Here is a 27,361-nt window from a genome sequence, read left to right on the forward strand (position 1 = left end):
GGCTCAGCGGTAGCCGCGGGCGCATCAGCCGGGCAGCGCCCCCGCTCTGCGCCGCACCTGCCCTGCCAGCTCCGGGGCGCCCAGGATCGGCTGCCCGGCGGGGCGCCCGGCAGCCCGGAGCAGGGGGTCCCCCAGCCGCCGCCGCCGGGGCTCCTGGCTCGGGCAGGGCAGCTGCCCCGCCGGCTCCCTGCCCGGCTGCCCTCCAGGATGAGCCCGCAGTACTCCCTGCGCTCCCTGCTGCTGGTCATCCTCGCCGCCTTCTCGGCCAACGCCAGCAACTGGCTGTAAGTGCGGGGCCGAGGAGCGGGCTGGGGGCGGACCCGCCGCGGAGCAGGTGCCTCCGGCTCCCTGCCCGGCGCCCCCGCGCTGGGCTCCGCGGGGGCACTTCGCTGGCGGGCGCCGAGCCGGCCGCTGCCGGGCAGGGGGGTGTCACCGCGGGCGGCACTTGCTCCGAGCCCTGCGGAGCCGAGTCCGCCTGGGAGCTCGCTGCCTTCAAGGTGCGGTGCCGCAGGGGGAACGTGCGCCAGCCTGGCCCCACACTTGGGGGGCGGGGGGTCCCTCTCGCCCTTTTGTTCCCTCCGCCAAGCCAGCCGCCCCTCGCCTTCCCCACGGAGGAAATCCGAGGGGGCAACCGAGTAACCCGCCGGGGAGCGGGGCTGGCCGGGCTCAAGAAGTGACCCCCAGTGGTGGTGCGCGGTGCTTCTTTCTCTCGCTCCGTGCTCGGCAGCGGGGCTCTACCTGACCAGCAGCGGCAGGCGCTGACATTGGCCGCCCGCTGCACTCAGCTTTGCTCCAGGAAACGTCCCGGGGCCGAGCTGAGCCCCCTTGCTTGCTGATCTGTCCCTGTCCCAGTCCCAGCATGACCCGTGTCTCCTGCCGCCGCCTCAGGCAGCCCTGTTCGCAGCCCTCCTGGGCTGGGACCCCCCTTTCCTCCCAGTGTACTGGGGTCCTAACCAGTTAAAGAGCAGTACTGGTGTAGGCTGGGTTTCCATGGAGATCAGGGGGTGCTGGACGGTTTCTCCATGTGGGGAGGAAAGAGCAAATGCCCCCTGTGAAATTGCCCTACCTGTCCACCCTGCTGTTGCTCTGAGGTCACGACCTGCTTCCCGAGAGACTCCTTTTGGGTCATGGTGTCGCTAACTGGGGTGAACTCAGGCGCCCAGCAGAGGTGAGGCAGAACTCTTCCCCTGACGAATTATTATTTATTATTTAGGCTAGTTATAGTATAACTTTGTGGAAGCAGAAGCTACATCTGCATTTGTTCTTAAGTTACTAATCTGTGTAGCACCAAGGCCCTGAGGTCAGCGCTCAGGTCAAAATGCAGCCTGGGTTTTGCTGCGGTTATGATAAGCGAGTGAATGATCGGGGACAGGATTTGGTGAAGTGGGGAGAGAGAAAATGGCAAAGTTACAAACCTACAGCCCAGTTTAGCAGAAGTCTTTTCTCTTCCCCACCCCTCAGGGCCTGTCTGTGCTGATGGACACTGGATCTCTCCTGGCCCTAGTTAGAAGAGTAGGGGTTTGCTTCCCCTCCTCCTAGCGTTCTCCATCTGGCTGGCACACTGTGTCCCAGAGCTCTGGAGATCAGTGGTGCTGTGGGGCTCTCTGGGATGAGGAGCTCTAGAAATGCAAATTCTGAGGGTATGATGTGGCGGAGCCCAGTTAGATTAGGAAGACCTGGAACAAACACTGAGATAACTTGTAAGGTAAACACTGAGGGAAACTGCTGCATGTTCTAGAAAATTTCTCCAGAGCTTTGCCAAGGCTGAGGGAAGTGCTCCCTGACACCGGCTCTTGGGGGGGCTCTGCTGGGGGGAGGGGCAGCATCTTTCTCCATAACTTTGAATTAAGTATCAGTTTGACTAATTAATATCTTCTGGTGGGTGAGGAGGCTGCTGCTGCTCCCAGGTTTTATCAGCCCCCGAGGCTGTGATTGAATTCTAGTTAGAGCCCAGTTCAAGGGTTTAACTAATCTAGTCTCTGCTAAGAGTGACTGTTGCACTATCCATGGCTTGGGTCACAGCAGTAGCACAAGCCACCATGGCTACATTTACCACTTGTAGCATATGAAGGGCCGGTTTGCCTCTTCCTCTGCACCTCAATCTCCCATGGGCATGAACAGGAGTGATGAATGTTTCATTAAAGGAGATTAATCTCCAGAGACATTACATTTCAGCTATCACAATGAATAAGGTAGGACCTTGTCATTTCTGCCTCAACTCAATACTGTATGTCTAGCTTATGCCCCCCTGCAGACATTTCCATTGTCCCGTCAGCCACAGCAAGTCCATGCTCCCTATTCCACTCTGTATCCACAGGTGCCCATGCTTTATCCCTTGTTTAAGCCAGTGGTGGCTGAGTGGTTTTAGAGGATGCTACTCGCCCCAAGGAGACCAAGGGGCTGACCAATCTGTGCCTGGAGTGGCCACTGTCATCCTTCAAATAGCCAGCTGGAGAGAAGGGTGCTATAAGGAGCCTGTTTGGGTCACATAAATTGCCCCATGCTCTGTTACTGGGCTCCCCTTTTTTTCCCTTGTCAGGTGGAAAGAGTTTTGTGGCATGGGTCTCTTGCAAACACTGGGTGGGTTAAAGCAGACAACAAGGCAGCTTTTAAGCTGCCTCACATTTGGTGAAGACATGTCATGGATCTATGGTGGTGGTTTCGGCAGTGGGCAGGACTGAAAGGGGAAGTGCTGGCTGAGGATAAGGGCCCTACCAGGAACTCTGCAGAGGAGTTGGCACAGATGCTTGCCAGGCTGACTTTTGGGAAAAGGGGAAAATTCTGTAGGTGAAATCATCTTAATATTTGGGGATTTTTACAGGGACTCTGAGCTCTCCCGCACGTCCAGGCTTCTCCCTGCGCTCTGTTTTGATGCAGTACCAACAGAGCCGGGTTTCCCACGTCCACCCAGCCATTTGGCCCATCACACAAGGTTACCAAAAATTGAAGGGGCCAGAGAATGTGTAGCTGTTCATCTGCCAGTGGGTGGGGTTTGTGTGTAACAGGAAGGTTGTCCTTGTGTAGTAAAAGTAGATGTGTGTAAGAGGACGGCAGCGTGGAGATGCAGTGGTGGGTGTGGAGGCTGCTTTCCCCAGGACTGTCCTCTGGACAAAGAGGGTTTGACTCACAGGAGTAGCGGGCAGGAGAAGCTGTGTTGTAACCAATGAAAATGGCCTTCAGCGAAACCACCCTGGGGAGTAAGATTTTTTTTTTTTTTTTTTTTAAATAAGGGTTGGCTGTACTGAGAGGGATTTCCACTGGTTGGGTGGGATTATGCATTAACTTGTGTATTTGTATTACAGCAAGGCTGAAAAATGCCTTATTATGATATGTAGTCCTGGTACCTAGGCCTCTGCAGCATTGCAGCCCACTTGGTTCTTGTTCTAGAAAACTGAGCATAGGCGGCTTTAGCGGCCAGCGACTGGGGGCTTGTGTGCAACAGTTTGTACTTTCTAGGTTATAGTGGATCTCTCTAAGAAGATGGACATGTGGGGATGAAGCTCTGTGGGAGTGGAGGGCTCATTCCAAGCACATACTTCCAGGCACCAATTCCTGCCAACAGTGTGGAAGGAAAGCAGAGATTCATTTCACTGCTTTTGGAAGAAAAGAATGGAGTCTGGCATAACAAATGTAGCTAGTCCAATAAAAAGACAATCTACAACTTGGTGTTTTTATTCTTTGCCTATTGGACTCAGGCAAGTCCCGCTCCTGACATCAAAAAGAAAGGGCTGCCCTCAGGCAGTAAACACAGAAAGAAAGACCCGGGAGCGATCAGATAGTCTGAGAAGGAGTATACCCTGCATGTTTCCCACATACCATGTGTATTCTGTGTAGAGTATTGTGTCTTGCTTTAGGCCTGTGTATACGGCATGTATGTGTGTGTACAGCACACGTGGCCCATGGCCATTGCATTCAGCCTGGGCAGGCAGCGTGTGGCTCTTTTTGATATGTTACCTTATGCCCAGATATGTAGTATTTGTGTGCATGTTTCTTTAGGCTTGTGTGTAGGTGTGTATGTTCAGTGGCACAGCTCTGTAGAGAGTTTGCTTTTCCAGAAACCTGCTGGATTAGTGATTAAGCTCAGTGAGCATTTCACAAGACAAGAGTTTTTCTAAAGCTTCTTTTAACCTGTTGGAACTCGCATTCCCCAAACGCTTCAGAGACAGACAGCTTGTAACAGTTGAATTGGACATTTTCACAAACTCCTTGCTTTGCATGGAAGAGCTCTAACGAAGTAGCTGGGGAAAGGCTGTTTAGATTGGTTCGTATGCCAGTGTTTATGCGCTTTATAATCTGTAAAGGAGAAGCATCTTGGGATCTTCTGGAATGACTGACCTGCAGTCCCTCAGAGGGATCACTCTGCTACAGAGATTTTCAGAGTTGGAAGGGAGTTTGCAAAATCTGATCATTAAACAAACCAAGATACTTTATATCTGGCTAGAAAGTAAACCTCAGGCATATTTTGTCAGTCTCTGGATGTTGGGAGTTGCTGCATGTCCAGGAAATCTCTGCCCTTAAGCCATTTCCAGATTTGGAACTAGAAACTTTCTCCTGTTTGATGACACCTGTAGCCTTGCTTTTCCTCCTACATTTCCAGGCTCAGTGGAAGCCTCATACCAAACACTATACTGAAGTGAAAGGTCAGTGCCCAGTAGATCTGAGCCCCAGAGTGAGGGTATGTGCCAGGGGAAGGGAACATCTCCTTTGGTGTCTGCATGCCTCTCACAGTTGGCCAAACATTATCTCCAGCAGTGCTTAATTTGTGCCAGGGCTTGCCAGGGATGAGCCCTGGTATCTCTAGGCTTGGCAGTTCATAGCCCAGGCACCTCTAGGCCCAGCACCTCTGGACTTGCTGCATCAGTTATGAAAGTAAAAAAAGTTTGCTTGAGCCCATGTAATTTCATTACAAATTAAGCACTGATCTCCAGAGGAGCAGAGAAGCTTGCTGCACGCATAGGAGTTTCACTCCTGGATAGTCCATGGCTTGTGTTACTTTCCAACGCATTACATTGCAGGTGTTACTGTGACTGGATATAGGACTGAATTAAATTCTTGATTCGTTGCTATTTTTGCGCTAAAATATTCCAAACCCTGCACCCAGTGCATGCACTCAAAAACATGGCTTGTATGTGCCAGGCCGTTTTCTAGGTGGTGCAAATGGGATGCATGTGGCATTTTTCCAAAGGGGCACTGACCCAAGCACTTAGCAGTGTACTAGCTGAGTACCTCACCGAAGTGGGAGAGGATGGTCAGAGTTCTGACTCTAGGTCCGCAAATGAAATCATCACCGAACAACTTTGTTGGCAAGTTCCAATCTAACTGGGTAACTGTAGCCAGTAAACTAACAGACACTACAAAGCTTGGTTTCTCCTGACTCTGTATTTGACACTACTGGCTTTTAAGATGTGACTGGTTGTTTGGATTATTAGGATGACTTTCTCGAAGCTCTAGAAAAAAGATCCCTTGTGTGTGGAGAACCCTGGGCACCCGCTCATCCAGAAACCATTAGCGACTGCCTTCATTTTCATGCTGTTATCCGGCTAAAACTGTGTTGGTCTCTGGGAGCTTTGCAGGAGGCTCTCCATGTGCTGTAAATATTCTGAGATGTGGTTATGCTGCTGTATAGCAGGGTGTGCTGCCAACAGCTCTTTAACCCCTGTAAATAGGGGGTAGAGATGTGGCAGTAACATTTCCCTCTGGGCTGAGATTTGGCTTAAAGGGCCAGGAGCACAGTTGTTGGGTTTTTTGTTTGTTTTGAGGGGGGAGGAAGTGGGGAGGTGTTTAAATTTTAAGGAAGTGGATTTGACTGTTCTATGAATACCTACAAATCTGTGACTTACAAAGCGAGGCCGGCTGGAAAGTTGGTCTCTGTGGTCTCATTCTGTTTGCGTTAGAGGGCCAGAGAGGAAGGAATAATGCTTTGCATTTCTACAGCCCCTTTCATCCGGAGATCTCCCTTTGCTTTGCAGACACAGGGCCTGATTCTCCTCTGCCTGGCACCTCGTCTCATGGACACCTTTGAAAGTTGGTGTTGTGAGTGCACAATTCTAATTTGGTAGCGCTTACTCTGCTGGTGGAAATGGCTATCCATGGTGCAGGGCGATGGGGAACTGGGCCCTGGGTTGATCATTCTCCCTCACTTGACTGTCTGGTTGGCTCTGCTCTTACAACTACCTTGAGGTGGATGACAGAGTTCTCTTCAGCTAGAGGTTTCCCATCTTCCACCAGAGCAGCAAGAGGTCCTGATTCTCAGGTCTGGCTAAAATCCACTCATTGTGGTTTTTACCTTTACATCATCCTTGTAGCTCTAGATTTTCAGCCCTGCTGTGGCCTGGTTCCAGCCCAAAACTGATGTCTGGCTGCCGAGAGCCCCAAGGTGCTGATCTGGTGCTGGTGGGAATGGCTGGAACATAGAGGCACTCTTGCCATGTCCCCTTTCCCCGGGTCACTCTCCCTGTTCCAGACCTTACATAGTGGACACTCCCAGGTAGCCAGCCTATGGCAGCACAAAACAGACAGACCAACACTGCAAGCTAGAACCCCAGTCTCTTTAGACACTGACCATCTTGTTGTGAGCGCGGTCCTGGAGGCAGAGTGAATGACTGACTAGGTGTATTCCAGGAGAGGAGAGATTTGAGGACCCAGATTTGGGAACAGATTCTGTGAGCGGGGTGGGGAGCTCCTTTGTGCTGCCCCAGGGTTCCTTTGGAGACCCACTATCAATGTTTTGTCACTTCATATTTTGCTCTCTAATCCTGAGGGAGGCATCGGGTTGTCCATGCAGCAAGCTCTCCCCAGAGTCTCACGCAGCAGGGGGCACCCTTCCATGGAGGGCAAAAGGAAGAAGAGCTAAAAGCTGCAAATTATTCTGTAGGACATTTGTATTTCAAAATAGAATAAAAAATCTTGCAACAGTTTACGACAAGCCCAGCCAGCTTTAGTTTTCCCCAAAAAACAGCGAGTGGCTTAAAGGTTTGTATCTTGGTGGCAGAAAAAACCGTTTGAAATCTCCCAGACCTTGGGATTAGCTGGGATGGGCAAGGCCCTGATCTCGGGCTCCTTTTAGAAGCTAGTAATGCCATCAATGACCAGGTCCTAGCTGGCAGGGAATCTCCAGGACTAAGTTTGTCAGGACATAGAAGGTAACTTGATCAGCAATATTCAGATAGCTAGTGATGGGGAACATCCTTATTTGGGGCACTTGGGCAGGTGGTAAATTGATAACTTGGTGGTTCATGGCAGGCAGGAACCACCCTGAATCGGGTGTGAAGGAGAGTATCTGAGAAGTGAAACTGAAATAAAAAGTGCTGCTTCCCAGGCTGAGAAGGGGAAGGTTCCTGCGAGCTCCAAGGCCAAAACAATGGCAAGGAAAATGGACTTCTGTCTCCCTCGTTCCTGGTACTGCCTGTGATGCTAGTTTCTGGACCTATATGGACCCTGCAGTTATCTGAGCCTGCGATGACGGTTACAGTTGCTGCTATTTGTGTCACTCAGCTATAAGATTGTCACATGGGGACTGGAACAATTTTTATAGTGAAGGTTCTGGGAGCCATTGAACCAAACTGTAAACCCTGTATATGAAGGAAACCACTTCGAGCCAGGGGGTGCTGCAGCGCCCCTTCCCACCCTACCCCTATTTCTAATTCCAGCATCTCTGGTTCATTGTCCTCCCCTTCACTCACTTGTCTTGGATGGCGTACGTGGAAGCAGTCTGTTGACTTTCTTAAAAGTGATAAAAGTGCCAAACAAACTCAGGAATCTGTTTCCGACGTGTTTTCGTACGTCTGTACCAAGGCAGGTTCACTAATTTTCCTGGTATTTGGTGGATATTTTTAAGCCTTGGATCCTGGAGTCATGTGAATACAGGAGAATCTCAGCTTTCGCTTAAAAAGTTTCTAGCCCTCTTAGTTGCAGACGGAAGCTTGAAAACATGACCCAAGTGTTCCCTAAAGGCTCAAGCCAGAAGGCAAATAAACCCCCAAATGTGCTAGTTTTGATAAAAATCCAATGACCTGGGGGGCCCTGACTCAGGATTTTTAGACACTCGGGCTGGCAATATTTAAGGCTGTAAGAAAACTGTGGGCAGCGGTTTTGTGGTGGCAACTGCAACTTTTAGCAGACACAGCAACTTCTTATAGTTGCTGCAGATTTCAGCACTGCCAGCACTTGGATGCTGCAGCCAGCGGAGGAGCCGTTTCTCTTCACGTATGGGGGAAGAGACAGTGAAGAGTTAATATTGTGAGTTTGTGCATTTCTATTCAGTTAAACCAGTTCATGAACTCCTGTAAGTTGTATGCAAGTTAGCGCTGCCCCTGGGGTCCTGTCAGCCTGCCAGTGTGCACATTGGGGTAATGGCGTTGTAAAGTTGGACTCTGCTGCAATATGTTTCCTGATTTGAAGGTTGAGCAACAAGATCGAGTCCGTGCCAATGGCACTTTTCTCCTTTAGAATAATAGCAATTGGACCGTATTCAGCACTGCATGACAGGCTTGTGACAGTGTCAGCAGCACAGAGAGAGTCAGCAGTGACAGCGTTTCTCAGACTCTGTGACTGTTGTGGCAAAGAAACCTTGGCACAGAGCAGTAATGTGTGGCAGAGCACGTCGGTGTGGGCCAGCATGCAGCAATGGGTTTGCAAGGTGTGCAACATGCGGCAGTGCATGTGTGCCATAGTACAGAGCAGTGTTTCCCAGCCTGGTGCCTCCCCCAGTGGGTCTGGGGAAGGCTCTAGGCGGGTCATGGGCCTGCTGGTGGGAGAGTGAGCTTGTGCTGCACTCACCCTGCAGCAGTGGTTCCTATCCCACGGGGCTGGGCCTGGCTCCCTGCTCCAGGCGTTGTGACAGGTTTGGTCTGGCTGATCCCCCATTGTGATGGGGAGTGGGACGGTCAGCGAGGCCAGATTTGAGGAGCGGCGCTGCGACTGGCATGCGGGGGCAAGTGGTGAGTGCGAAGCCTAGTGTGGCAGAAGCTGTAATCGTGTGGAAGTGTCACACTGAGAGACTGACTTAGTCACTTTAACTAGTGGTGGAAATTGGGAGCTGCCAAGCCAAGAGAAGAACAAATGTGGGGCCGATGTGACAGGAAGATTGAGAGAGAGACGCATCCTAGTCCAATGCCTGAAACAGAATCAATTCAGGGACGACGCTTTCATTAAAAAACAGTTATGGAAAACAGTGTCTGACTAATGGGAGATGGCAAAGGGCCTGTCTCGGTAGGATGCCGCATAGTGAGATGTTGCCACAGAGCCATGAATTACAAATGGCCCTGGGCGAAAGCTCCCAGACTTACCTGCCCAGCCTTAGGGCGGATGCTTGATGTATAGTATCCACCTCTGACAGATCCCTGGGTTTTGTACTCCGTTCTCTGGCAGCACACACAGCTGATTGTGCTAATCTAGGATTGCTGAATTGTGTTAGTGCATGACATGGTATGTCTGTGTAGTAGCACAGAGGTATTGCAACATGCCCCATATTGTGCAATGCACTTACTGCTACATCACAGCAGAGTTCGTGTGTGGGCTGACAGGCTGGGGCAGTGACAGTAGTGTGGTGTGTGGCAGTGCAGAAGCACATGAATGTACCTAAGGAGTGTGCAGAATACAAATGGGGGCTCTCCAGCTGTTCACAAGGACACTCTCCACTGTCAGATAGAGGCCAACAGGAAACCACAGGAAGTGGATTCCCTTCTCCCTGGCCTGTAATTCGTTCCTGAAAGAGTTATGGGCGGGGGGAGTTGCTCCAGCCCCTTCTCCCTGGGTGGGAATGAGAGAATCCTCAAAGTGCCCCTCTTCCTTCCAGGTGCATCCAGTCAGGACCTTTCTCTCCCTCTGGCAGCAATGCCTTGAGCTCCTTTCCCCTTCCTGGGGAGCCTCCCCTTTCTCCGGGGAAACCGCTCTGCTTGTGGCAGGCCCTGGGGAAGGGGGGAAACCCCTGTGTCCTAGAAGACCCAGAGGCCAATGTGAGGAGATGTCTCTCTCTGCTGAGGAGGGAGCTCCTTTTGCTCTGTGCAGACGCTGGGGCGGGGGCTAAAGTTAACTCCCCCCTCGCCAGCTCAGACAGCCTCTGGGGCTACTCCAGTCACGGTCCTTTGATTCCAGAGGCCAAAGTCTCGGTCTCTCCCCTGCATTCCATGGGGCATCATCCCTGAGGCACAAACACCTCCCTGCTCCCCGGTGCTGCTGCTACTTCTCCCCACAGCGACCGTCTGCTATGGAGCCCTCAGGCTCCAGCGGCCCGTCTGACGCGTCTCAGTTACAGCAAGAGCCTAAAGAAGCTCCATCGATCGAGTTTAGCCAAGAGAAAGGTCAGAGGTGACCTGAGCAGGCTGTAGATACATGGGGAGAAGATTTGTGATGGCAAAAGCCGCTTGAATCTAGCAAACAAAAGCAGAACAAGATCCAGTGGCTGGAAGCTGAAGCTAGACGTGTTCAGACTGGCGACAGGGGCAGATCTTTAACTGGGAGGGCAATTAACCATTGGAACAGCTTAGCCAGCAATGTGGTGGAGTCTCCATCGCTTTAAGTCAAGATTGGACATCACTTTCTCAAATATCTAATTGAGCTAGAGCAGAAGTTCTAGGCTTGATGCAGGAACTGCTAAGTGAGAAATTCTCTGGCCTGCACTATGCAGGAGGCCAGACTAGATGATCACAATGGCCCTTTATGCCTTAAAAGCTGTAACTTGCCCCTTTTAAACTCTCACAAATAAATGTAAGACAGACTGCTTGAAACGGTCACTTTTAGAGGGCCTCAGCCTTTTATAGCAGTGCGACTGTGTGTCCTCGTGTGCTGTAGTCCAGGAGGATGAGAGAGTGGTTGTGTAGATGAGGCTATATCAGGCAGATGGAGCCATAGTCTGTGATACACAGGCCATTGGCTAAACAGAGGGCAGCTTTTGTGCTATGGCCAGAGTGAAAACCAACCTGGCACTGGTGCAGGTTGTTGTGTGCAAGGTCACGTGGGAGATTAGAAAAGACAACTTTCTCCAGCATTTTGCAGAGTGGGGAGGATGGAGATAGGGCAGTGACTAGAGAAGGTGTCTGAGTCAAGGAAAGCAGAACAATTAAACCAAAAACAATCCTAGGTCCCATCTAATCCCAGCCAATGCTTTCCATTGTACGCTTACTAGTGTTTGGCCCAGTCTTTTTAAAAGTTCTGGCAGCCTGGTTTGCTTCCCCTGCCCTAGCCGAACTGTTCCACAGCCTAACTAGGCTCACTGTCGGGGTGTCTTTCAGACTGAGTTTTCTGTTTAATTCTAAGCCAAATTATTCTTAATCGTTCCTTGAGCCATCCACCCTTCTGCTAATTTTCGTGACTCTTTGGAGCTCCCTCCAGTTTGTTGGTATGTTTCTGGCACTAAGGTTTGGTGGCACTAGAGTCACAGAGATGGCCCCGTGCTCACTACAATAGTCATAAAACAAGAACATCAGAGGCACCAACACACCCAGAGTAGATTTGTTTAAAAATCCAAATGGCTTCTTCTCTGCAAGACACTTGCTATGTCTTTGTCTTTATTGAATATCTCAACGACTCAGATTCTCTGTAATGGGAAATGCAGAAGTTTATCTCCCCTAATTTCTGTTTTATCTGCCAACCTGCATGGGCTGTTTTGTTCTTGCTCCAGGAAGCTTTCCTCCCTGAAGTTGCTATTATCCTTGGGTATATTTTAAATAAAAACAAGATTAATTTTTAAGACCCCTGGGGTTAGGAGGGATCTTGCAGTGTTGCAGACAAAACAATTGCAGAGGGGATAAGTCGCAGACGTTTTTAAATTGAGATTTGGCCTAGTCTAAACACCAAGTTGTACTGATATAACTAAGGTGGGTCTTTATACTGCCTTAGTTAAACCAGTGCAACTTTTGTGTAGAAGAGCCTTTTTGGGGTTTTAAACAGGAACTAGAGTTGTGGACAAACTCCTGAGACATAAAGGCTAAAAGAAAGAGGAGTAACAGGCACTACACTGCAAGTGACAGTGTCACTAAAAGAAAGCCAGCCCACTACAAATGAGCCATGGGACTAATTGGCTCCTTTGCTATGTTCTAGGCCCAATATGAGAGAGGAAGGAAAATACCTATTTAAAGTAGGATCTAATGCCTTCTCTGTGGTGCCTTGTTGTTTGCTTATTGTGCTGAGGGACTTTGCAGAGGAATAGTTCCAATGGAAACAGTCAATATGTAGGTGTGGAGAACTTCAAGGAAAGTTTGAGAGACTCTGGTTCTGATTCTGTACAGCCCTTGAAGGGCTTCCAGCTAGTTACTTAGGGAAACAGTTTGTAGCAGAAGTGACTTAGAGAGTCCCTTACTTTGGGAGCCAAACGATGCTTGGGTTATGCATATTCTTCTTTCCACAAAGGCCCAGCACCTGTACTCCGGTGGGTTAGTTTACCCGTGAGAATCTGACTTCCTGATCTTCATAGGATCCATTTGCTAGCTGGATCCCTAGACACATCTTATTGGAAAGGAAATTCATAGATTCTAAGGCCAGAAGGGACAATTATGATCATCTGGCTTGGCCTCCTGTATAACCCAGGCCAGAGACCTGCCCCAAAATAATTCCTAGAGCAGAGTTTTTAGAAAGAGATCCAGTCTTGATTTCAGAATTGTCGGTAATGGAGAATCCACGACAAACCTTAATAAATTGTTACAATGATTAATTATTCTGACAGTTAAAAATTTACACCTTATTTCTAGTCTGAATTTGTCTAGCTTCAGCTTCCAGCCATTGGATCATGTTAGACCTTTCTCTGCTAGACTGAAGAGCCCGTTATTAAATATTTATTCCCCATGTAATTACTTATAGACTGTTATCAAGTCACCCCTTAACGTTCTCTTTGTTAAGCTAAAGAGAGTGAGTTCTTGGAGTCTATCACTGTCAGGCAGGTTTTCTAATCATTCTCATGGGTCTTCCCTGAGTCCTCTCCAGTTTATAAACATCCTTCTTGAATTGGGGGCACAAGAACTGGACACAGTATTCCAGCAGCAGTCTCACCAGTACCAAATCCAGAGGTAAAATAATCTCTCCCTACTCAAGATTCCCCTGTTTATGCATCCCTGAATCCCACTGGCTGCAGCGTCACACTGGGAGCTGAGGTTCAGCTAACTATCCGCCATGACCCACAAATGTTTATCAGAGTCATTGCCTCTCAAGATAGAGTCCACCACCCTGTAAGTATGGCCTGCATTCTTTATTCCTAGATGTATACATTTACATTTTGCTGTATTAAAATGCATATTGTTTGCTTGCACCTAGTTTACCAAACAATCCAGATCGCTCTGAATCAGTGACCTGGCATCTTCATTATTTACCAGTTCCCCAGTTTTTGTGTCATCTGCAAATTTTATCATTGACAGTTTTATGTTTTCTTGCAAGACATTGATACAAATATGAAATAGCATAGGGCCAAGAACTGATCCCTGTGGGACCCCACTGGAAATGCACCCACTCAGTGACAATTCCACATTTACAATTACATACTGAGACCTGTCAGTTAGCCAGTTTTTAATCCATTTAATCTGTGCCATCTTAATTTCATATTCTAGTTTTTTTAATCAAAATGTTGTGAAGTCTAAGTATATTACATCAACACTATTACCTTTATCAGTCAAACTTGTAATCTTATCAAAAAAAGAGATTTTTGGCAGGTTCTATTTCACATAAATCCATTACCCTCCTTTAATTCTTTATAAGTCAAGTCCAATATCAGCCACTCCGCACTCTTGTCTGGGACCAATGTCAGGCCGACAGGCCTATAACTACCCAGGTCCTTCCATCTCGACTGTGTTGCTTAGTTGTGGGTTTGCTGTCTGGCGTTGCCCAGTGGGACTGGCCTTGTACATAGAGGGGTTCTCTGAAGACTTTAGTTGTTTGCCTCAATTTGTCACATGTCGAAGGGATGAGGCAGCCATTGGTCAGCGTGCTGGCTCTTGCCCTCTGAAGATATGCTTCTCGTTCCAGGCCCAGCAGTTTCCAATACAATTGCATGTCAGGTTTAGGAGCCCAGGGTCTTGAAACTATCCCTATAGACTTGAGAATTGGCAGGCTAGTGAAACTGGAGTTGAGCTGGAAGACCGCAGGAGAAGGAGCAATGGCCTACAGCAAAGGAAGGGAAATTCTGGGGTGTCTTGAAGACAGCAATTAGCAGCAAAAGCAATTGTGCTGTAGAACAGACTGCAAGGCAGGCTGTCCGGACATGGTCGCTGCTGTAGAGCTTGTTAGATATGGTACTGGTGGAAATGAGGGGTGGAAAGTGGTCCTGCAGAATGCAGGCACTGGAGTGATTTGCTCCTGCAGCCTTAGCTTGCGTGTGTGCAAAGGGGAAATGACTGTCTAATTTCAGAGAAAAAAATGCTATGACAGTGTCCCTTTTAAGGGCAAGATGGAATGGTGGAGCCCAAAGTTTCCATGGTCACAGTGAAGGGAAGCTGGCAAGATGATTATGCCTCAGTCCGGGGCCTAAGGCAGCTTGGTCCCCAACTCAAAATGGTTTAGAAATACTCCGTAGCCTCCCCTGGGACAAGAGCGCTGATGCACCACAAAATGTAGGCATGAAACCTGGGGCCCTCTGATCATGGGAATGTGTGGTGGGAACAGCCCCAGGGATGGCGGATGGGGGACTGCCCTCTTCTCCTAGAGACAGGGAGGAAGAGTGGATATTTACCTACTTCCCCTCCTAACCTGTATCTGCCTAGGATCAGGAGAAGAGCAATGTGAGATGCACCTGTTTTTCTTCTACCCCACCCCACCTCGGGGGAGAGAGGAGCCAGGGCCAACATCTCTCATTCAGCTTTGTCTATGTGGAGCCATAGAAGTTTCCCGATGCTTTGGGGTGCTGGCCTGCTGACAGCACCCATGTCTGACACATGCCATGCTTCGCTGGCCATGTAACGTCTCCTCCCACTGACTGTGGTAATCGCCCATCAGCAGTCACAGGTCTCTGCAGTTCCTCTCTAGTAGGGTGACGCAAAATGGCCCCTTGGCCTCGCTGCCAGGCTCCAGAATGTAGCATTCGGCCTGCTCCCAAGTGGCTGCTGAAGCCTGGCTTTCTCTGTAAGGGCAATACCCAGAATGCTTTGTATGCAAAAGACAGGACAGGAGTGGAGTGGGATGGAATACAAGGAGACCACCCCCATTGCTAAAAGGCAGAGTAGGGCTGCTCTCCGGTACCTGAGCACAGAGGGAGAAGGGGAGTGAGAGCTGGAGGGTATAACTGGATTTACGGTGGAGAGGGAGGCTGGAGAGCGTGTCAGGCCGGAGTCAAAGCAGGGGAGACTAGAAAGATCAGAGCAGCCCGCAGAGGCAGCGACATGAGCTGAGCAGGCAAAGGCATCCCCAGTTCAACCAACTTAGCTCGCATAACCCACCCCCTCTCGTAGCTGTGATGCGATGGCGACTTTCCTGGCACCCTGGAACCTTGCTCTGCCAGGACCCCCCCAGAGCCCAGCCCTGACAGGAACCAAGTGTTTCCAGAAACTTCTTACTGAAATGTGTGTGTTTGGTTTTGCTCTCAAGAGGGGAGGCTGTTTCCCCTGGGAAGAGGCCCCGAGGGTATCTGAAAAAGTGACTGGGCTGTACACATCCACAACTCAGGCCATGGTTACGTGCCATAGGCCCACATGACTTGTGGCTGCCGGGGTTGTGTGGTGTGATTCAGGACACCGGTTTGAAGTTATAGAAAGAAGTGCTCTGTTGTCTCCTGCCGGCAGACCTTCTCCTTGGCTTCCAAGAGGCCCCCTAGTGGACTGTCTGTGGTAGTAGCTCAAAGCACCACACTTCTCGACTCCCCTCCTTCCAAAGAGAGCAAGATGGGTTTTTTTCATGTTCATCTCTTTAGTTTCTCTGGCTGGCTTCTTGGGGACTGTCTTGCGCTTTGGCAAGGATTTTTTGTTGCCAGTGACCTGGCTGGACTCCTTCAGCAACAGATCTGGTGCTACAGTGAGGTCTCCTGAAAGAGCTTCGGGAGGAGATGCGTTTGGAAAGCAGGTTCTGCATAACAGTAGGTGAGGCCATCCTTGAATAGATCAGGCCCATGTTACGTTGGCAGTCGGACTGTGCTGTCGCCGGCAGCGGGGGTGCGTGCTTGTGTTTGTGTGTTGTGCATGGAGCAGTGCTGAACAGCATTGAGGGGTGGGTGCATAGACGTGGTGAGTGGAGATGGAGGCATGTGGCTAGCCCCCATGGGGGAGGGAGTAGTTATGAGCATTCTGGATAGCTTCATCCAGCCTGTGTCTCTTGTGCATCCAGTTAACAGCCCCTCTCTCGGTGACAGATGCAGTTCTCTGAAACATCTTTTGTCTTTGTTTTATCTTCTTAAACAGTACAGTAATAAGTATTTGTTTGGGAAGCCTCTTATCTGGAGCATCTGCTTGGAAAGGTTTGAAAGGGCCCTGTCACGCTTCTCTTCCTACGCTGCTTTGAATTTCTGACTCCCCATCGCCTGGAGAATTCTGCCGAGCTAGAAAGAACAGTGGGTCTCTGAAGCAATTTTCTCCTCTCCCATTTGCCAAATAGAGTTTCCCCATGTGCCGAACAGAGCTGACACTAACGTGGCTGCCTCCAGCAGCTGCTTCACCTGTGGCATCACTTCCTCCTGCCAACTTGTTTGTGTTCAGACCAGTTGCTGTCTGACCTTGCAGATTGGTGGATTAGTCATGGGAGTAGGAGTTAAGAAAATTGGGTTCTAACTGCAGCACAAATGCAGTATCTCCTAGTGCTCAGAGAAACTGGCTGCACAGCTTTGGAAAGTGTCAGTTAGGGGGTTTCTCTGAGCACTAGGAGATACTGCATTTGTGGGCATGATCCAAGAACGGGAAAAGGAGAGAACATTCTCCTGGAATGGGTTAGGAGCCAGGAGTTCCGTACCCCACTCTGTGGCCCTGGTCTGTACTTTTATGGCACTCTCCCCAAGGGGATAGCAAATACCCTTTCACAGAGGAGAAAGCCCAAGGCACAGACATACTGCATGGAATTGGTGCTGCAGTTAGAACCCAATTTTCCTAACTCCTACTCCCATGACTAATCCACCAATCTGCAAGGTCATTGTGCAAGTCTCTTAACTCTTCTGTGCCTCTCCTTCCATATCTGTAAAACAAGGTTAATAGTTACTGAACTCAGGGGAAGGTGGGGGTTTCAAGGTAGGTTAATGTCTCTTCAGAAGCAAAGTAGTGATGTATTATCTGCCCCTGTCATCTTGGAGGAGCAGAGAGCAGCTTTGCATGGAAACAGCAGACATCCCTCCCAGTATCCTAGCCTGCCACAGATATCTCAGGACTCTGGCTTGATGGGAGGAGGTGAGGCTCTGACAGAAAGATGTCAAACCTAGGTTTGGCCACAGTCGAATTTCCAAGCCAATAATGTACATTAAGGAGTCACTGCGCTGCTTTTACATAAGCAAGTAATTGTCTTAAAAGAACATAAATTATTGGACAAGTAGATTTAACTGGGGTTAAGGTTGTAAAAGAGTCTCACTCTAAAAATATGGCAGCAAGACACTCCATGTTTGTCTGCGTCTCATTAGCACCCTATCAAATGTGCTCAATTTACAAGTGAAAATTGCATACTTTTTCTGACTGCCAGCACTCCCCTGGGACCTGAGAGTCAAGCTGGGTTCTCTGTCTTGCACATCATTAGTAATAGGGATTCCACAGGCCAGATTCTGCCTTCAGTGACACCTGTGCAGCCCAGACACCAGAGGTGATTTTGTACAAGTATAACCAATTGGAATTTAGTGAGCAACTCTCTTGATGCGCGGGAGGGAACAGACTCCAGCCCCCTCCTGCTGAGTTGGCTCCACAGAGCTAACCCACTGAAAACTTATGTACTGCTGAAGTCAACAGATTTGACACTTGAGACCCAAGGGGAGCAAACCGTGCAATACGGAGTCCCTCTTGTGTAGTCCCTTCTCAGAACAGAGCTTCACTTTGTAAGGGAAGGATCCTTAACAGAACGTTGTAAGACACAAACTCCTGAAAATCAGGAAATTCAAAGACCAGATTCTACTTTCAAAAACAAATTGACCTGAGGTGCTTCAAACAAACTTAACTCTGCCCTTGCTGCTTCATCTTGCTGTGCCAGGGTAGCTAAATGTAACTTTGAATTTTTCTGGCTGTCAGCTATTTCGGGGGTGATTTTAAACTGTCTGTCCAAGCACTGAATGGTGGTAAGGATTCCCCCTGGGTTTATTGATACATATTTATTTCTGACTCCAGTTTCAGAGAGTAACTTGTCTGGAACTCTGCCCTAAGCTGTAGGAGCTCCCTACCCCTAAAGGCAGCACAGCACTTTACTGGCAGTGCCCTCTCCAGCACGTCAGCGGGAGCCAGCGGCTGTGGACAAGAGAGTGCTGTGTGAGGGCAGCGTTTGCCAGGGGGTCCCTGGCTGAGTCTGCTCTGGCAAGCACACGGGTGCAGAGGGTCTGGGATTATCCAGGGACCTGTAGGAATAACGTACCAATGTCCCGAGCTACTCAGAAATAGTGACCGAGGGGATCAAAATGCCAGGGCAAGAGGTTGAGCCTTGGGAAGAAGATCAAATAATGGTCCTCCAAGAAACCTAATGAACCTCCCCTCACTGGACTGAGCTGGGGTGGGATCGCTAGCCCCTCCCTTCCAGAGTCCGTGAGCAGGCGCTCACACTTCTCTCCTGAGCGTGGGGGAGCCCAGGCAGTGGGGTAATCCTCTGGAAGCCCATGAAGTCTTGTGGGGGAGTGATTCCAGTAACGGCCAGGAAGTGGAGTGGGCCTGGAGAGTGGCAAGGGGATAAATCACTGGAAGTCCAGGTAGTGGGGGGGTTATACCCCCACGTGCACCTCTTCCCCAGAACACTGTCACTAAGTACCCCTAGCCTCAGGCTGGCGCAGCAGCCTGGGTGCGCAGGGAAGCAAAGGCAGCGTTTTTCAGGTTGGTGAGCCCTCACGCCCATGTTTGTGAGCGGGGACCTGGAAGGTGCCCCACTTCAAGCCCCAGTAGAATTCCAAGTGGTGAAGGCCCCAGCAGTCTCCTTCCCCCAACCACCCGCCAGGGCTGGACGCCCACGAGAAGATGGACCAGGCAGCCTCCACCACCCACCAGGGCTGGCTCCCCACGCGAAGGTGGCTGGGGAAGCTAAAAGCAGGACTAAGAAGGGAAGTGGTTTGAGGGAGATGTTTGTCATGAGTAGAACACAGCCGGCGCTGAGGGAGCAGTGTGGCAGCTGCAGCTGGCAGTCGAGCCACTGCACTGCTTGCTTTGGCTGACTCGAGAGACCTCTGGCTTTTCCTAGTAGCACTTGGATATGCTGGTACTCGGGAGACTTGACAGGGCATATTCAGAACATGCCGAGAATCTCCCCCTCCGTGCTAGGCAGACAGAGTGGAGCTGTTGAACAGCCTCCCTGCTGGGAGAGGGAGTGAATGTACTCCATGCTGTAGCTGGGCAGGAGGGCCGTACTCTCCCCCAGTGTTGCTGTCGGGACCCTTGCTCTGCTCGGAGGCAGAAAGGCCATTTTGCAGAACTGTCACAGCCAGCCTGGCGAGGCAGAGGGACCCAGTCAGGCACTAGCCTCCAGCTCCAGTGAGGAAGGAAGGAGAGGAGAGCAGCTTGTGTCTTTATCCAGGTTACTGGAAGGGGCCACGTGGGTGGAGATCTCACCAGCTCTGGAGGTTGTCAGTGCAACGGCAAGGGGTCTTCCCAACCTCGGGAGTGCAGGGGTCTGTGCCCGAGGCAGTCCCTGATATCCAAACAGCTGCCTGGGGAGGGAAATGAAGGGGCAGCGTTTCCCAGGGAGAGGCTGGGACAGTTCTTTCTCCTGCACTACAAACCTTTCTAACAGATGTTGCTGGGTGTGCTGACAGGTACCTGGCAAAGCTGTCCTCCGTGGGGAGTATTTCCGAGGAAGAGACCTGTGAGAAGCTGAAAGGGTTAATCCAGCGCCAAGTGCAGATGTGCAAGAGGAACTTGGAGGTGATGGACTCGGTGCGCCGGGGAGCCCAGCTGGCCATCGAGGAGTGCCAGTACCAATTCCGTAACCGTCGCTGGAACTGCTCCACACTGGACACCCTGCCGGTCTTTGGCAAGGTAGTGACACAAGGTGAGCGAACTGGCCAGAGGCGTGTGCCCTTCTGGGCAAGGGAGTGAACTGAACTGAGGCATGAGCTTCCAGCTGGGAGATAACGAGCATCGAGCTGGGGCCACAGCCGTGACGCAGACAGAGGCAGAACTTGGGGGAAACGGCTGCATCTTGTAGACCCGGGGTTCTCAAACTGGGGGTTGGGACCCCTCAGGGGGTTGTGAGGTTATTACATGGGGGGGCCGCAAGCTGTCAGCCTCCACCCCAAACCCCGCTTTGCCTCCAGCATTTATAATGGTGTTAAATATATAAAAAAGTGTTTTTAATTTGGGGGGGGGCGCAATCAGAGGCTTGCTATGTAAAAGGAGTCACAGTACAAAAGTTTGAGAACCACCGTTGTAGACCCATGCAGCGTGTGCACACCAGTACTCCAGTGTGGAGTCCGATTTATTTGGCAGCATCAGAGCTACCACGTGATGAAGGGCAGGAGATGGCCCGATGCTATCGTTTCGCTTCAGCCAGAAATGCCACGCACCCGTTTATAGAACGGTAATGTGCTACTCTCCCAACAGACAGGCTCAGCTCTGTTTTGCTGGGGGTTGGTGGCGAGCAGTTGGGGGTTGGAGATGGCAAGTAGCCATCACCGGGGACTACCAAGGAGTGCAGCCATGGGATTCTGGCACAGTCGCTGTTTGCGGCTCCTGGACTGGCTCAGTGGGCTGTGGAGGGTCATGGGAAGCTGTGGAGGATGTAGACAGAGTGGTAGTAAAGCATGTGGTACCTCCTGGTCCTGTGACTCCCAGACATGCTGTACAGGAAGGTTCGCTGGGGCTATTTTTAACCTGGCCCAGTTCCTTAGCTGCTGTCTGCATTTCTGTTGTAAACCCCAATTTCCATGCCCGTGCTGCAAAGCCACCCTCTGCCAGTCTCTTCTCTGGTCAGCGAACAAGCCGTGAGCTAGGCCTGTCAGCGAGCACGGCTGGACCGTTCCTTACTCCTGGGTGAAGCAGGCTGGGGGTGAGACCTGGGGACGATGCCCTCTGCTGCCCAAAAGCCGTAAAACACTCATCGCTCTGCACGCTGCTATGCCGGCTCTGGCTCTCACCCTTCCAACTACAGAGACTCCTGTTCTTCTAGAGACTCAGAACCATCCATCTGAATGAAATGATCTCTGGTGTGGACTACCCCAGCCTCCTACAGTGGAACCGTCTGCGAGCCCTGTGCTAACTTCCTGACAGCACTGTGACCAAAGGGAACGAGCCCCAGGCGGGTTGTAGAGCAGGGAGGGCGCAGGGGCGGGTGGGGCAGAGCGCCGGGTCAGGACTCAGATGTATTTGTAGAGCTGAGGGGGACTAGAATAGTGTGGAGGCGCGTCAGTATGGAGATGCATTGGCAGAGCTGGGGGTGGCCAGGACCATAAGCGCTGACTTTTATTTCCCCCGGGGTGCTCTGCCCCTTCCCCCAAGGTCCCGCCTTCCCTCCGACTCTTTCTCATCCTTGCTTCGCCCCCTTCTCCAAGACCCCACCTTCGCTCCACCTCTTCCCGTCCCGTCCCCTCCCCGACGCCCCTGCCTGCTCGATGCTCTCCGCCCTCCCCCAAGCCCCTCCCCAAGCCGCCAAACAGCTGTTTGGTGGTGCTCCCAATTAGCTGAGCACCCATTCGTTTTTTTCCATGGGTGCTCGAGCCCCAGAGCACCCGCAGAGGCGGCGCCTATGACCAGGACTAGAACAGCAGGAGGGTAGAGGGCAGAGCAGATGCGCTTTGGAAGAGCTCGGGAGGAGTGATGAGTTTTCTCCGTGGCTGGCGGCATGAGGCCTGTTTCTGGAGCCCCGTTGTTCTTTCCTGAAGGCAGCACTAGTTTCTATGGCAGAGGGAGCTGCAGTGACTTCCCCTTGCTCAGATCTCCCTCTCTCCTGGCAAACTAGTGACCAGAGGCATCTCCACTCTGACCCCCTTTCCTCTGTCTAATTGCTCTGTGGGTTAGATTAGCTCCTGGGTGTCCCCTTCTCTGGTGTGACTCCAGCTGTTCCCTCTTCTCTGAAGCTCTGGGCACGCTCTGCTCTGACCTACCAGGACCTGCAGGCCCCAGCCTCCCCCAGTCCAGCCTCAGCTCCTTATTTAACTTTCCTTCCCTCGGCCTGGGGGTGAAGATTTGTGCTTGTGAAGGTTCAGGACTGGAAATACCAGAAATACCAGAAACTGAAGTCGTCTCTTTTTAGGCAGCCACAGCACAAACCGACCAACATGATCCTACTATTAACCTCGATTAACTTGGAGGTGATTCAGTCCCATGCTGGCTGGGTCCTAACCAGCCACTGCCGCCCAGGCCAGATTACAGCCTTGGCCACCAGTCTGAGCTGCGACCACCAAAGTTGCTCCCCTTTGTCTGACCAGTCAGTTGTGAGCAAGGGCCCGAGAGGTGAAGGGCAGATCTCTGTTCACAATGGTATGCTTCAGCTGCCATTGAAGTGACCCTGGGGCCTCTTGCTCTGAGCTTCCAAGTAGCACAGCCTGGACTTTAAATGCTGATCCCTTCAGTCTACGGCACATGTTCTGAGACAGAAGGGCCTGTGGCGTCCTAGCCGCCTTGGCTTCAGAGCGTGACAGGAGCCAGGGAATTGGGTGTTGCAAGATTTAATTGATGACCACTAAACCCACAATCCTCACACACATGCAGAGAGACACTATCAGTGAGAGAGAAACACACACACAGACATGGGCACACCCTTTATATGCACCTTTGCAAAGCTCCCTCTTCTTTTGTAGCTTTACTGTAGCTCTGCTTTCACGCAGGCCAGTCTCTGCTGGCACAGCCGGCCGGCCGAAACCTGGCCATGTGTCCTGCATGTTTGCTCTCTCCCTCGTAGAGGTTTGAAGTTCCCAACAACTGCTTCCTCAATGTGCAGTAAGCGCTCTGGTAACCATAACAAGCAGCGTGAAAGGGGCTCTGTCCCCAGCTGACGGAGGGGTAGGATTCCGAGAGTGGGGCAGGGTTCTGGAGCAGAGCAACGTGAGAAGGATTTTGCAGGTTGGTTTTGGGGATGGGGTGCGCAGGCTAATATAGGATTCTGCTTAGAGCTGTTAAGGCAGAGGGAAGCTTCTTAGGCTCCAGGGGCAGCTCCATGTGGGGTTTCCTGGGTGTGGGATTCAATCTGGGAGGAAATGGTTTGGGTGTGAGGGCTCTAGGTGAGGATGGAGGCTGGATTCTGGCTGAGATGCACTCAGTGCAGGGGTGGGTGGAGGGTAGGCAGCGGTGGGCTTGGTGTTCTAGGCCTGTCTGGGGGGTTGGCTAGACCTTGCAAAGCTAGAGCACCCTCAGGGTTGCTTTAACTTCCCCATGGGCTTCCTGTGTCATGTTAGCTGGACCATAGCAGTGCTTCAAAAAGCCCTGGCTGGGATGATTGAGTTGGGGTTGGTCCTGCTTTGAGCTGGGGGTTGGACTAGATGACCTCCTGAGGTCTCTTCCAACTCTAATCTTCTATGATTCAACTCAGCTCCCAGAACTTCCTTTACAGCGTGGACTGGAAGGGGATTTTACCAGAGCCATTCAGGCAAAGAGCCCCGCTATGCACTTCTTCATTCCATGGGGAAGAGAGCCGCTGCCTCTATTATTTATTTGCCGTCATAACACCGAAGTGCCTCCATCATGGACCAAGACTCCTTGTGCTAGGCACTGTACTACGGCCCCTTTCTCACTGCTTCTTAGTTCAGTGGAGAACCAGGCCCTGGAGGTTCTGCGGGACTGTTCAGGGTGTGGGGCTGCTCTCTAAGGGCTGTTGGGGACAGGTTGCACGGGTGGGGTGGTTCTGTTTGATCTCCTCTGGGAGGCTGGGTACAAAGGGCTGGGGAGAGCTCTCACCATTTTAATGATACGCCCCTTCACTTTGATTCTCACTGTCAACTTAAGCTGGTTTAATTGTTTGTTTCAACTGCCTGGGCCCCAAACAGCAGGTTCCAAATGATTAATAATAAAAATTAGTTGTAGTATGAAGTAGAATTTCTTGGGACTGCATCAGGGTCTCCAGCTAAAGGGTTTTCTGTGCAGGGTTTGGACTGCAGGAAAGTTCTGTGCTGGGTTGCTGTGTGAGGGGCTCTGGGGGGGTTTTCTGCCCCAGACTTGGGGTGAGAGGGAAGGGGTCTGCATACAACATCTGCATTTGTGGTTTTGTCCAGAAAAGTCTCTCTGCGGGTTTCTGGAAAGCGTTCTTCGGAAGGGGTTTCTGTGCTGGGTCTCAGGCTGTGGGGTGGTGTGCATGGGAGGGGATGAGGTGTGAGACTCCCTGTGCCGTGTTCTGCATGAGGATGGGGGGACTTGGGATCCATGGCTCTCAGTGCTGGGTTCTGCATAGTGTGTGTATTGGGTACGTGCAGAAATTTCTGCCTGTAGGATCAGGGTATTGTGTGGCCTTGTGAGATAAGGGATCTGTAGGTAGGTTCTAGGTACACGTATTCTGGATGGGGATGTGATGATAGGAGGTTCTGAGTGCCAGGCTTTCGATTGGGAGGAGCTGATTGCCAGGATCTCTGTGTCAGGTAGGTAGCATGCAGGACTCCTCTGTGCCACACAACTGCATGTGGGGGGGTGGGTCTGGATCAGGCAGTGGCATCCGTCTGACACACACATGCGAGTGTGTGGGCCTGGGCACCTCTGCCTTCGGCTGTGCGTGTGAATTTGAAACGAGTCCCCACTGCAACTTTTGTCATTCCAGGGACACGGGAAGCAGCTTTTGTGTATGCCATCTCCTCCGCGGGGGTGGCCTTTGCAGTGACTCGAGCCTGCAGTAGTGGAGAGCTGGAGAAGTGTGGCTGTGATCGGACTGTGCATGGTGTCAGTCCTCAGGGTAAGTCCTTACAGGAGTACGATACGGGAGGGCAAGAGTGGAGGTGCCAGATGGTTGCTAGAGGTCTTCTCTAGGCTAAGCACAGGATTGCACAAGATCCGCTGGGCTTGTGCCTGCCAACTAGAGAAGAGAGAGGAAGAATAAGGACAAAGGAACAGAAAGGATCCCTTCCCCAATCACTCCCTGTGTGTCTCTTTCAGACGGGACAGGTGGGCAGGTCACCCATTTGTCCAGCTGTTCAGGCACACAAAGGCTCCCAGGCAGCTTCCACATTTTCAAATATCATTGGATGGTTTTCTCTTGAGAGTGCCGCCGCCCCACGGCCCAGTGCCCCAGGTGTGCCTGGGTAAAGCGCTCCTGCTGCATTGCCGATCTTTCCAGGTGTGTCTGAGTGTGTGCCTACCACACTGCCATTGTTAGCTCTGACTGGGCACAGCCTGGTGCACCCTGGGAGAATCCCTACATACTGTTGAACACACTACCAAGCCCTGCAGGCGCCTTTCGGCTGAGTGACTCCTCCGCCCTGCAGGGCAGTCAGCGTCTGTAGGCTCACCACTGTGCGAGTCTAGCCGGAGTGCTCACCGCACAGCCGGCAGAATCCAGGGACCAGTGGGACTAAGGGGAAGGCTGCAGTCCAGCAGGCAGCATGGCAGACCAGCCACACAGGAGGTCAAAATCGGAGATTAGCTTCGTGTCGCAGGTTACGGCTTCACAATTTGCCTCTGAGCAATTTTTTCCCTTTGTTTCCAAAGAGCCCCAGCCATTTTGGGGAGGGGGGTGGCTTATTTCCGTTCCCTAGAAGGTCCTAGATGGCAGAGTCCTAGTTCTGGAGCTGCCCTTGACGGTAGCAGCTCTGGCTCATGAAGTCCTTTCACTAGACACGAGGCAGGAGGTGACAGCAGCTGTCCAGTGTGAACTCAAAGGAAACAGACCTTTGGAGGGAGAAATAGGAAGTGGCCAGCTCCTCTGTAGCTAGACTGTGGGGATCGGAGAGGAAGAGGACAGGCCGAGGAGCCGTCTGATTGTCCTGTCCTCCAGCTCTGCCTCGCCCTCCTTTCTGCTGCAAATCACTCTCTCCAATCCCCGCTGTACTTTAGGCTTCCAGTGGTCTGGCTGTTCCGATAACATCGCCTACGGAGTGGCCTTCTCACAGTCTTTCGTCGATGTCCGGGAGAGAAGCAAAGGCGCCTCCTCCAGCAGGGCGCTCATGAACCTCCATAATAACGAGGCTGGAAGGAAGGTAATAGCTCCTCAGAACACCAGGGCAGCTGCCAGACTTGGGCCAGTGGCCACTGCCCAAGCTCCATTTCCCTTCATCTGACAATACTACTGGCTCCTGCACTTCATTGCTCACTGTTGTCTCTTCACCTGCAGCAGGCCCCTCCATTCACTGTTGCGCTAGGTCACACTTCCTGGTCTTCCTGCCGTGCTGCATGGTGTGTACTAATGGGTCTGGGTGCGGGTGCCTCCTGCAGGCAGCTGATCGCTCTCTTCTTTGTGTGCTCTTTCAGGCTATCCTGAACAACATGCGGGTAGAGTGCAAATGCCACGGTGTGTCAGGCTCGTGCGAGGTGAAGACCTGTTGGAAAGCAATGCCTCCCTTCCGCAAAGTGGGCAACATGTTAAAGGAGAAATTTGATGGGGCCACAGAAGTTGAGCAGAGAAAGATCGGCTCCACCAAAGTCCTGGTGCCAAAAAACTCCCAGTTCAAACCACACACGGATGAGGACCTGGTCTACCTGGACTCCAGCCCGGACTTCTGTGACCATGACCTAAAGAATGGGGTCCTGGGGACCAGTGGCCGGCAATGCAACAAGACTTCCAAAGCTATTGATGGCTGTGAGCTTATGTGCTGTGGGAGGGGCTTTCACACAGACGAAGTGGAGGTGGTGGAAAGGTGCAGTTGCAAGTTCCACTGGTGTTGCTTTGTCAAATGTAAACAGTGCCACCGAGTGGTAGAAATGCATACGTGCCGGTGATGCCGGGATGTCCGTCCCCTCTATAACTGACCCTTCCTCTCCCCTGCCTGTTGCCCCAGGACTGGAGGAGGTGATCCGGACACCTCAAGGAGAGGGTTGTGTAAAGAGACACCGAGTGCAAGAGAAAGATATTTAAAGTTCCAAAAGTGATTGTTGTATTTTTGCCTTTATTTATTGCCGAAGCCAGAGCCCTCCTGATCTGCATGTGCTGGAAGGGTCGCACATGCGCTCGATGCTGCTGCTGGGCTGGGGCCAGGCAAGGGGCCTTTGTGGCGCCCGTCCCCAAGAACCTGCCCCCGTCAGACGAACTCCCACTGACTGACCAATGGAGCATTTCGGTCCGCGTAGATTTTAAACTGAAACAAAACCTAGCGTTAGGCACTTTTATATTGGTCTTTTATATTACAGCTACTTCAGACTCACAACAAACCGCAGGCCTGGCCTGAGGCTCCCGGAGTCTGTTCTCATATTGGCTGGTTCCCTACCACGTGCCAGCAGAAGCC

At 51.4% G+C, this 27,361-nt stretch overlaps 1 protein-coding gene across 2 annotated transcripts; it reads left to right on the forward strand.

The window, feature by feature from the left end:
* WNT4 (Wnt family member 4) lies at positions 1-27,361 on the forward strand. Of its 2 annotated transcripts, none has more exons than XM_034753318.1 (5): positions 1-284; positions 19,823-20,058; positions 24,748-24,879; positions 25,977-26,119; positions 26,391-27,361. In XM_034753318.1, exons 1-5 carry the CDS (start codon positions 208-210, stop codon positions 26,856-26,858), a joined length of 1,056 nt encoding a protein of 351 aa, XP_034609209.1. In that variant the 5' UTR covers positions 1-207; the 3' UTR covers positions 26,859-27,361. The 2 variants fall into 2 exon arrangements, with proteins under 2 accessions (XP_034609209.1, XP_034609210.1); XM_034753319.1 differs by lacking the exon at positions 1-284 and adding an exon at positions 15,351-15,992.

The sequence above is a fragment of the Trachemys scripta genome, chromosome 19 (genome assembly GCF_013100865.1).
Source record: "Trachemys scripta elegans isolate TJP31775 chromosome 19, CAS_Tse_1.0, whole genome shotgun sequence".
Classification (NCBI taxonomy): domain Eukaryota; kingdom Metazoa; phylum Chordata; order Testudines; family Emydidae; genus Trachemys; species Trachemys scripta.

Excerpts from the sequence above, each read along its gene's own strand:
- WNT4 (XM_034753319.1), top strand. The coding sequence starts at position 15,811 with ATGTTCATCTCTTTAGTTTCTCTGGCTGGCTTCTTGGGGACTGTCTTG. Across the intron at positions 20,059-24,747 it reads TGGCAAGGTAGTGACACAAG|GGACACGGGAAGCAGCTTTT; the intron begins GTGAGCGAACTG and ends TTGTCATTCCAG. Across the intron at positions 24,880-25,976 it reads GCATGGTGTCAGTCCTCAGG|GCTTCCAGTGGTCTGGCTGT; the intron begins GTAAGTCCTTAC and ends GCTGTACTTTAG.